The sequence below is a fragment of the Tachypleus tridentatus genome, chromosome 13 (assembly GCF_004210375.1).
Source record: "Tachypleus tridentatus isolate NWPU-2018 chromosome 13, ASM421037v1, whole genome shotgun sequence".
Lineage (NCBI taxonomy): Eukaryota > Metazoa > Arthropoda > Merostomata > Xiphosura > Limulidae > Tachypleus > Tachypleus tridentatus.
Window position 1 is genome coordinate 92,124,262 of NC_134837.1, and position 12,298 is coordinate 92,136,559.

Consider the following 12,298-nt stretch of genomic DNA (forward strand, 5'->3'; position numbering starts at 1 on the left):
GTAAGCTTCAACATGTAGCTATTACAGGTTTGATTTTATCTTAGGTGGTTTCATTGTTGTTGCTTTTGTCAGATGTCACGTGATCTAGTGAATTGGTCATCCCAAGCACGTCTGTTGCTAGAGTCTAAAGGTATTTTTTTGTAGCATGGGTGGGGAAAATGTTCTATGTAGTGGTCAAACAAGGGCTTCTTCAATCCTCTGTCAAGTTCAAACTCTGTAGAAACACGTAGTCCATGACAAAACTTCCGATGCCGCTAGTGACCGCAGGGTGCTACATATCGGCTTCGACTATAGGCTGCCAACTGGACGACGTCAGTGCTCCGCCTACCTTCTTGGAATGCGGCCCTGGCCCCTACTGACATGTAGGCCCGGTTCTGCCAGAATCGTGGTTGGGCAGATAACCTGGGTATAGTATTCCGCGCGTTCAGTTTTCAGTGTGATGGTGGAAAGAAACAGTTAAGAAATTATATTATTTTTTATTCTCACTGTTTCCGTTTTCTTCACTGTAACGTAAATGATCGCGTTTTAGAAATGTCGAGAGCGTTTCCGTCGTCTGATTTCCACTTCGACAGCCATTAATGAAACAAATTAAAGGGCAAATTTCATTCAACGAGACTAGCTGCCGTTGCTGTCAAGACGAGTTGCTTGAGCCCTCGCCTCGGGCCTTCGGAGCTGTTTGCCGGGTATTTATCAATCGCCAGCAAACTGTGGTGTGACTGAGTTTCCCTACGATTGTTTCTAAGGTTTAGCTGCAAAACGATACTGAATTACAATGCTTTAATCAGTTAAATTAGAGAAATATACATTTTGAATTATTTTATTTTATATTTCTGCTAAGAATATTTAGCGTTTAGTTTCAACTCGAGGCATCATGGTGAGAATGGTATATAACATTTGCTATTGTACGCCAATCTTACTATACCTATAATTCTAATACTTTACAAACAAAATGGTGAAAAGTGAGTGTGATAAAAATAAATACGTCAGAAACTCGGTGATACTAAGTGTTGGAACGTCAAATACACCAAAAATTGTGAAAGTAAGCAGAGAGACTATTGGTATGAAGAAAAAACTATATGTATTACCGGAAACTTGCTGTGTTCTCTTAACAATGCTAGTTAGCTTTCTGTTACTTTCACTTAGCGGGTGGAGGTCACGGTCAGTATCTTTATATTTTTACATAATATTTGGGGTTTTACTAAACATTATAGTACAATCTGTTCAGGGTGAAGGTCCTAGTTTACACGTAACTGGACTGTCCATGAGATCTAGGGAAGCCGACATGAGGGTTCAGTTTGAACTAGAAGAAGAAAAACCTTCAGGTACCGTTGTTGGAACTATTCCAGTAAAACCCAATTTTACTTATCGTTTCAATAATAATCCAGATGAGTTTTATTTGAATAGTACCACAGGAACTATCATTACCACTAAAATAATAGACAGGGAAAAGCTTCAAAGCGATCGGTTTGACTTAGTGATACTAAGTAGCCAGCCAACGTATCCTATTGAAGTAAGAATTATTATCATGGATATAAATGACAATTCTCCGGTATTTCCTGAACGAAGTATCGACGTGACATTTTCAGAGAGTGCCAATATTGGTACCAGAGTAATCCTAGACACGGCAACAGATGGAGATGCTGGAATCAACGACGTCAGCACGGACTATAAGATTGTCTCTGGAATTGAAAACAACGAGTTTCGACTGGTTGTGACTACTAATCCCAGTGGAGAAATGCCATATTTGCACTTGGAGACTACCAGTCGGCTAGACAGAGAAGTCAGATCCTTTTATCAGCTCAATATTTCTGCTCAGGATGGGGCAAGTACCCCTAGGTTTGGTTTCTTGTTAGTGAATATTACCATTCTCGATGTGAATGATAATCCTCCAATATTCGACCACAGTGACTATTCAGTAAGTCTTAATGAAAGCGTTCCTCCGGGAACCAGTGTTTTACAGGTTCGCGCCACCGATAATGATCTTGGTGATAATGGTAAAATTACTTACTTTTTGAGTGAAACAGAACTGCAGTTTGCAGTGGATCCTCAGACAGGAGTAATTTCAACTTTAGATAACCTATCCTGTCCAAAGAATTGCCCCACGTTAGAGAATTGTTCTAAGAGTTGTGTGTTTACTGTGCTTGCTCGGGATCACGGATCCCCGAGACAGGATGGCAGAGCTTATGTTACTCTAAATCTTCTTGATGCTAACGATCACGATCCCATTATTCGATTTCGCTTTTTTCCCGCCACTGCCAGCTATGCCACGGTGGACGAGAACGCTCAGAACGGGTCTGTAGTAGCGGCAGTAAGTGTAATAGATTTTGATGAAGGATTAAATGGTGAAACAACAATTGAAATTCAAGGGGGTAACGAACAGTCCCACTTTAGATTGGAGTCAACGCCCAGTTTTGATATTGTCAGAGTGAACGGTGTGTTAGATCGGGAGCATATTAGTAAATATAACTTAACCATCACTGCCACAGACAATGGATCACCTACTAGGAGCTCTACAACGTTTCTGATTATCCACGTGAACGATGTGAATGACCATGAACCAGTTTTTGAAAGAAATGAGTACTCTGCAGTTCTAAGCGAATTAGTCCCTGTTGGCACTTATGTTGCCAGCATTACAGCCACTGATGAGGACACAGGGATAAACTCAAATATTTATTACTCAATAGCATCAGGAAACGAGAAGCGTTGGTTTAATTTACACTTCCAAACAGGGCTAATAACTACAGTGAATCCACTAAATCGCGAGGAGCTGGATTTTGTAGAACTGAAAATATCAGCCAGAGATGGAGGTCCCAATCCACGTTGGGCCCATACCTATCTTAAAATACAGATACTAGATGAAAATGATGAAGCTCCTACATTTTCTAAAGGTTTTAGTAGCGTTTCTCTGTCTGAGAATGCTCCTCCTGGTTCGTTAGTGACTGTAATGTCAGCAACAGATAATGACCTGGGAACAAATGGAAGTATTTTGTATTATTTAGACCCTGAAGTAGAGAAAAAATATCCGAACGTATTTACATTAGATAGTGCATCTGGGCGTTTAAAAATTAAATCTTCACTGGACCGAGAAAAAACTGCAGTATATCATGTCAAGGTTGTAGCTTATGATCAAGGTGTTCCGCCACTTTCATCAACTGTAAACCTGCAGTTGAATGTTCTAGATATTAACGACAATAATCCAGTGTTTTATCCTAAACGTTATTTCACATCAATAACAGAAAATTTGGAAACAGGATCTTCTGTTTTGCAAGTAACAGCTTCAGACTTAGATGAGGGTCAAAATTCACGGATATCCTTTTTCATTGTTGAAGGTTCTCATGATGTGTTTGAAATAGATGAACTTACAGGTGTTATCAAAACAAGTGCAGTAATCAAGCAACAAGTCAAATCTAGATATGAACTTATAATAGGAGCGAGAAATCCAGGTGATCGTGAAGCAACAGAAAATGCCATAGTTTTGATCTATGTCAGCCAATCACAAGGAAAAACGTTTTCACAACAATTTGATCAGCCTTTTGGTTATAATTTTGTAATAGAAGAAGATCCAAATGGACAAAAACGAGGTAATGGTCGAGAGGTGGGACGAGTTTCGCTAAGACACACGTCTGATATGGATCAAGTAAAATATAGTATTACGTCAGGAGATCCTTTGGGTTGGTTTACCATAACTGACCAATCTGGAATGATTACTACATCCCAAGAAATTGACCGGGAAATATATGAATTTATATATCTCGTGATCACAGCATTTAATAAAGATAATTTCATCACAACCAACGTCAGCATTCACGTAAGTGACGTCAATGACTATCGTCCTACGTTTACGTCACCCACAACAACGATCAAAGTAATGGAGAACTGGCCAGTAGGTCACGAAGTGCATCTTGTAGAAGTTGAAGATTTGGATATTGGAATAAACAGCAAAGTACGTTTCTCTCTTTCAATTAATCCTAATGATGCTTTTAACATAAATACAGACACTGGCATGATATATTTGAATAAAGTTATGAAGTTTATACCAGACAGTAGTTATAAAATTGAAATAGTGGCTACAGATGAAGGTGTTCCAGCTCTCACATCTAGGCAGCAGATTGTTATATTAGTGGAAGATGTGAATGACCACACTCCAGTATTTGAACACATCTCCTACGAAACTTCTGTATTAGAATCAACACCCGTGAACGAAAAGTTTTTTGCTGTCGCTGCTTCAGATAAAGATGCAGATGAAAACGGTCACGTATTGTATGAAATTACAGAAGGGAACAACGAAAATAAGTTCGGAATTTTTCCGGATGGCTTTTTGTATATCAAGACACTCTTAGATCGCGAAGAAAATAATTATTATTCTCTTGTTATTCAAGCAAAAGATAATGGTACAAAACCTCGAAAATCGGAAGTATCTCTTGTTATTCATGTCATTGACGTGAATGACAATGTACCGAAGTTTGATAACAACACTTTGGTGTTTTACATACCTGAAAATGAACCGCCAGGCTCGTATGTTGGAAAGCTTTCTGCAGACGATAAAGACATTGGGAGAAACGCTGAGTTAACGTTTTCAATCAGTACAAATCAAAACGACTTTGTAGTTGATCCTAAAAGTGGTCTTATCAGAACATTAAGAGAATTCGATCGAGAGAAACTGGTCGAATTTGCTGGTCATGATTACATAGTTATCGAAGCTTTAGTTCTGGATGGTGGGCTAATGAGGTTGCGGGATGAGGCCAAGGTAACCGTATACGTGACTGATGTAAACGACAACGTTCCACAGTTTCTTCGCACGCCTTACAAGGCGGTCATTTCAGAAGGTGCACCACTGCAAACCCAAGTTGTGCGTGTAAGCGCTATAGATGCTGATGATGAGATTAATGGAAATATTGTTTACTCTATCGTAAATGGAAACGATGACAATTATTTCCAGATAAATGAAAGCACAGGACAAGTTACTCTTTCTCGGACACTCGACAGGGAGACTAAGTCTCGGTATAACTTAAAGGTATTGGCCAGTGATACAGGAGAAAAAATCACACACAATTCAACAGCCACAGTTGTAATTGACGTGTTGGACGAAAACGATAATGCACCCATCTTTGATGTGTCAGAGTCGACATTAGAAATACCTGAAACAACACCAGTTGGCTTCAAGATATTTAAATTTTCCGCAACTGACGCCGACCAAGGTCTTAATGGTGAAGTGTCGTTTTCCTTAGCAGCTGGAAATTTTAAAGAAGCTTTCAAAATCGAAAGCACTTCAGGTATTTTGTACGTAGACCGCCTTTTGGACTACGAAGAAAACAGTGTTTATTATTTGAACATCAGTGCTAGTGATGGTGGTGCTCCGCGCTTAATGTCAACCTTACAGTTTCTTGTAAAAGTAATTGATGTTAACGATAACTCTCCATATTTTTCTAGTGTAGCAATAGTTCGGCAAATAGAGGAAGGAGTTTTAATAGGCACCCCAATAGTCACCATTACAGCAGAAGACAGAGATTCCGGATTAAATGGAAACATTTTATACAACATAACTCTTCAGGAGCCTTCCGGTAGTCATTTTGTTGTTGGAACTGATACAGGAGTTATTTATACTGCACAAGAGATTGACCGAGAGTTCAGCGACACTTTCAGACTGACTGTAACAGCTACTGATCAAGCTCTACTTCCATCAGATCGATTGTCAGCTGAGAAGTCGGTAACAATTATTGTGGAAGATATCAATGACAACGCGCCCACTTTTGTGTCTATGGACGCGGGGGTTTTGCCAGAAGACTCGGACCGTGGGTATAAGGTTATGACCTTATCTGCTATTGATAGAGATGCTAACACTAATGCAGTTATCACCTATGAGCTAGTGGAAGGAGACATGGACATATTTTTTCTAGATCGCAACATGGGGGAACTGTATTTGTCTAGACAAGTTGATAAACCTAAGGTGGTGTATTCTTTGACTGTGCAAGCTACAGATGGAGCGGCTATTTCTAGCAGGAAATCCTCTAGAAACAAAGTGACCGTCATCGGAACAATGAAGCGACCACAAGGCTTAGTATTCACAGCATCTGAATATTCTGGTTCTGTGTTAGAAAATGAGCCAATAGGAACAACTGTATTGTCTGTCCGTGCTCAGTATCCTTCTGGTCAGTTAGAAGGAAAAATTGAGTATTACCTTGTTGGGATCTACACAAACGTCTCACCACAACAGCGCGTATTCGCTATCAACAGATTGAATGGAGTGATAACGACAGCTGAAGAGATAGACCGCGAACATAATGCTCTCGTCTATGAAATGGAGATATACGCTGTTGATGTGAGTGCCACTGTCCCTAAGACATCTAAAACAAAGGTAAGATTTTTTCTTTATGACTATAGCCTTAAATTAGCATATTTTTCAAAATATTACTTGTACCAAACGAAGAATTCAAGACACTCATGAAACGTTACTTGCGATCTCAGTTTATTTTGAACATATGGATAAAAGTATCATTAATAGCAAGTGCACATAAATTATGTGTACTGATGTTTGACGTTTATAACTTCTAATTGATTCTCTATATAAAATTTGTTTCACTTATATTTTTGTGTTTTGTTCTGACTTATAATAATTAACTTTCTTCTGAAGATATCAATAATATTACGATACAGTTCACAAAATTAAATAAATCCTATAATATAAGCACTTTGTATGAAAAGAAAATATTTTATGTGTAATATTGTTACTTTGAAGCTTATTTTTTTTAATATTGCTATATAAACAGTAGATCTTACTTACACAGATTACAAATCAAAGTAAAGTTTAATCTTCGCTGAAAACATTAAGTTCAGTTGTAATGAACAATTGACTTCTACAAGTGTATCAAAGCAAGACATCACTTGTTATGCTAAAATGTATCCAATTTTTATATTTCTACACACGCAAACAAGTAAAATAAGTGTTACTTTACACTTATGAAAAATATTGTTTAGTGTAGCTATCGATAAATAATGAAATATCTGCTTAACTATTCTCAGTAAATCTGACTAAGTATCTGGTACTTTATGCTTTGAAATGTTTGTATGTATTTTATAGTTATGTGTACTATACACCCAAGGTTAAAAATGTGGGTTTGTGGTAAAATTCATAATTGGTAACAAACTTAAATTTGTTATAATTATTCAAATTAATGTTTGTTGTTGATACCTATTTTCACATTTATGTGTGCTGTCATAAAGGTCTGCAAAATTTTCATAATTCTTTGGGTGTTAACGAATTTTTATAACTGTCATTCAGATAGGAACGTAATGAGTTTGTTCGAGTCCAGGTGGTTAAGACATTCGACTCGTAATCCAAGGATCGCGGGTTCGAATTCCCGTCGCATCAAACATACTCGCCCTTTCAGCCGTGGGGAAGTTATAATGTGACGGTGAATCCCATTATTTGTTGGTAAAAAATAGCTCAAGAGTTGGCTGTGGGTGGTGATGACTAGCTGCCTGCCTTCCCTCTAGTCTTTGCTAAATTAAGTACGACTAGCGCAGAGTGTCCGCGAGTCTTTTGATTTGAAACCTTCGACTAAAAAATAATTGTTAACATTTGAAATATCTTGAATCATTATTTATCATCTTTTCTATTTCAAAAACAAACATCTGCAACAAATTACTCAAGTGAATATAATAACGAACAAACTTAAAATAAGACGCTATCCAAATATTTGCATATATAATATTATGCCAATTTAACACATCAAACACATCCTGTAAACTAAGGCGTTACACTGTTATATATTTATAGGTAATTTCGTTACGATGATAACCTTGAAGTTGACATTCAACTCATGGAGACGAACAGAATAAGTAGACACTTGAATTACATATATAATTCACTAGAAGTAAATATTAAATGTACAAGGTGTAAGGCGTTTATAAAATATTATCTGATTTCTCTTTCATTCCACACTGACGTTCGAACATAAATATAAGAATATTGCCAATTGCTATGCACATAGTGCATTGTCTCTGTACGTATGTTCCTTATGATAATGGTAACACATGGTACAATATATAACTCGTTTTCTATTTCTATCTGGTGTAGCATCTTAAAATGTAGATGACTGGATTATTAGCGTTCAAAAGAAAGTACAAATTGGATACACTGACAAAAAAGATACCTATTTGCTCATTAAGGTTCTCATAATTTTAAACAGAGGTAACATTAATAATTCCATATAATGAAATGTTGTACATAAGTATGTACTTCTATTTTTTCGCAGCAACTATAAATAATACTATATGCACATGTTTTGTATATAAGTTCAAATTTTCTCAATTTAGTTAGAACCTACAGAACTGCTATTCTTATAAAAGGCAAAGTTAACGAAAAACAAGTATTCTAGAACGTTCACAAGAAATATAACGTCAGCTTACATAATCAGAAAATAAATGCTATCACAATAACGCAAGACATTCACAAAAATAAATTTTAAAATATTTAAAATTAAAAGAAGATTAATTAATAAACATTTCAACTGTTATTCTGTATTTTTTACGTTTTTCCGTTCACACTAACTGATGTGTTAAGAAGCAATGGTTTAAGTCGAAGGTAGCCGGCAGAGGTAGCTTTTAAAATTGTTTTCGTTTGTTTGTTTTCGGAATTTCGCACAAAGCTACTCGAGGGCTATCTGCGCTAGCCGTCCCTAATTTAGTAGTGTAAGACTAGAGGGAAGGCAGCTAGTCATCACCACCCACCGCCAACTCTTGGGCTACTCTATTACCAATGAATAGTGGGATTGACCGTCACATTATAACGCCCCCACGGCTGAAAGGGCGAACATGTTTGGCGCGACGGGGATGCGAACCCGCGACCCTCAAATTACGAGTCGCACACCTTAACGCGCTTGGCCATGCCGGGCCCTTTTAAAATGTCTTTCTAAAAAGTACCTCTGCTACCTTGGTAAGCCCAAACTAGACCAAGGGGATAATTTTCGACAAAAATTGCTGAAAATATTTGCGTTGTTATGTGGATAATCCATAGTTTTATGAAAGAGGCATTTCGTTTGTTTGCAGACGTTTTAAGACATACCTCCGACTTTTACCCACACCCTGTTAAAAATGTGTTGTAGAAGTAATATACAAAATAACCGGTTCAAGTTTATAAATAATAAACATTAAAGTGCAACAATGAAAGCTATTTTTGTTTTATAATCACATTGGTAACTGGTAACAATAGCACAAGCCAGATTTTTATGGTAGTATTAGACTTCTTACGGTGCCTGAACTAACCCAATTTACTTATTTATTTTTAAGTGATAGCAGTACTTGAACGAATCTGTTTGTAAGTGTGTATGTGATTTCTTATGGCAAAGCCACATTGGGCTATCTGCTGAGCCCACCGAAGGGAATCGAACCCCTGATTTTAGCGTTGTAAATCCGTAGACATACCGCTGTACTAGCAGGGGCGTGTTTGTAAGTAATTTTAGTAATGATTAAATCTGGTATAGACTTTTCGACAGAGTTTATCTGATTTAAAGCTGGACAACGCTTTCCAAAGTGAAAGTAGTAAATCATCTGAATATTTGTTTTATTGTAAATGATATGCAAAACATTTTTTTTTCAATGATATAACTTGAAATAAAAATGACATAAAAATGCAGATAGAGCAAACAATAATATAGAAAAGATACTCATCTCATTTAGTACTACTTAATCTTTTACTTCCAAAAATATTTGCGTGTTTTGACGTCATCACTTTTATGAGCTGTTCTCACATAGGGCTAAACGATGTCCATGTAAATTATAGCTTAAATAGTACCGAAAAGTATTTAAACAGCAGACAGCAAAACCAGAATTTTTTTTCTAATTATCTTATAATTCAGGATTTATAATGTTAATAACGTATGCAGATCGTTTCTGTATGCAAGAGTTTTTACTCGTCTAGATCCCTATTAGCCCACTCAATTCAACTTACTAACAAGGATGGCCAAGCGCGAAAGGCGTACGACTCGTAATCCGAGGGTCGCGGGTTCGCGCCCGAGTCGCGCTAAACATGCTCGCCCTCCCAGCCGTGGGGGCGTATAATGTGACGGTCAATCCCACTATTCGTTGGTAAAAGAGTAGCCCAAGAGTTGGCGGTGGGTGGTGATGACTAGCTGCCTTCTCTCTAGTCTTACACTGCTAAATTAGGGACGGCTAGCACAGATAGCCCTCGAGTAGCTTTGTGCGAAATTCCAAAAAACAAACAAACAAACAAACTAACTAACTAACAAGGAAAAAATAAGTACGGACTTAACGTAAAAAAAAACAAATCGAGAAAGGCAACAAATGCTTTTTGAAGTGACAGTTAATAAGCGTAAAAAAAGTAGAACATCCATTGAAAGACTTTACCAAAAAATCATCTTTTGTAAAATCATAAATACTGTATGACAACAATCACTGCTTAACGTTTAAATATTTTATGTGGTTCATTGTCAAAATATCTTTTTTTCCCTTCATAATAACTGTCGAAAGAAAACATTATTCGTAAGATATCAGTATCAATACAACACGTGTACCGAAACTTTGGAATGAAGGATCTTACATCAAAAATAAAACCTCGAAAAATATTTTTAATGAAGTTTACAAAACATAAAATCTACGACGTTAAGTGATGAGTTACAAGTCGTGTTAAGAACAGCGTCTACATTTCTAAACTTATATACATATAATTTTCTGTCTGGATCAACTGTTGATGAGCGACAGTTAAATAAAGTCAAAGAAGGATCATGTTGACATTTACCATATAATTTAGAAAATAAACATATTATTTATCCGCTACTCTGAAAATTGATCAAATTTTTCGCTCGGATAGCTAGATGTACTTACCTAGGGAAGTTTTTCAGCGCTTCCAATCGTTAGGCTTAATGTTGGGTGAACAAGAAGGCTGTATGTTTCTATTTTTGGAAAACAAAATCCAAACTGGATCGATATGTATATATTTGTCAAAAGTTTACATGAGTCTATATATATATATATATTTATCTACACAATAGTTTCGTTGTCTATTTATATATTTCTTTCGTTCTTTAGCACTTTTTCCGAAGCATGAAACGTAATTGGACGCCATTGTGATTTAATTTTTGTAGTGGATATATAGGGTCATTTCCTAAAGGGGCCACGAGAACAATAATAAGTAAATTCAAACATGAATTTGTAAAATTTGTTTGGTATCTTGGTCGGTCTTTAGAAAAGCTGTAGGTATGACCATTAGAAGGAAAATTGCTGTTGTAAGTAGTATTTGTAAATTTTATCTTTAACTTAAAACGTGCTATTTTTTTTACCCTGTAACTGTTCTGTTTCTAAACTATTAACCTGTGGATAAAAATCATAAGTGTTGTTCGCACTTTGATAAGAAACAGAATATTAAAGTTTAGTACTGTGCGAGGCTTTGGTAAAAAATTAAAGTCGTGATTTTCGTAAAATCTTTTTCAGATTCACGACTCAATGTATGGCTTGTGTACAACAGAACAGTAAATGAAATTCGTGAATTTCGTGTAATTTACAGTTTTGATAAGACCGCAGCAGTTCTTGATTTGTATAAGCACACAGTGATGTATGACTTTGATATTAAAATACAGAAAATATAAGATTTAACTTCAGGATAGAATACTAAGATTCTTTTTGTACTATGTTTGTTTTGACAATGTAAAGAGTTTTTTTTTTTTTCAAAATAACAGTTTTCAAGTTAAACATAAAACGTATGCAACTCAAAATTATACAAAAACGAAAAGGATTGGATGAATACGAAATACAACGAGCGTTAGATGAAAAATGTCATCACTGAACAGTCAGAAATAATTGTATTTAACTTTTACAGAAAACGTCTGTTTTACTAGGAACCAGGTGACTATATTACATGCAGATATAAAAGCTTATTTATCTAAGTTATTCTACTTTAAGAAAAACATTTTTTTTCTGAAATAACAAGTTTTTCACACTATTGTTATCTCAAATATCTCAATTCATGGGCTTACCAGAAAATCCGAAACACACTTTTTCGATGTATACTCCTCTATTTTCAAATTATTTCAAGACTTACAGATAATTTAATTTCTAGCAGTCTTATATAAAGAATGAGTAATTTGTAGTTTAATTATAAATATGTCACCCCCATACCAATGGCACAGCGGCATGTCTGTGACCTTACAATGCTAGAAGCTGGGTTTTGATACCTGTGATGTGCAGAGCACAGATAACTCTTTGTGTAGCTTTGTGACTAACTGCAAACAAATTAATTGTAAACAAGTAACTCGTTATAAACCATAATTGTCCGTCTGCCTAG

At 36.2% G+C, this 12,298-nt stretch overlaps 1 protein-coding gene across 1 annotated transcript in view; it reads left to right on the plus strand.

Annotated features, from left to right (window-relative positions):
- Positions 1–385: 385 nt before the first annotated feature.
- LOC143236909 (cadherin-related tumor suppressor-like) overlaps positions 386–12,298 on the plus strand; it is a 128,950-nt gene continuing 117,037 nt past the window's right edge. The window contains exon 1 of the mRNA XM_076475587.1: positions 386–6,355. Within this exon, the coding sequence (XP_076331702.1) occupies positions 950–6,355 (5,406 nt within the window). The 5' untranslated portion in view covers positions 386–949. The remainder of the gene's footprint in view (positions 6,356–12,298) is intronic.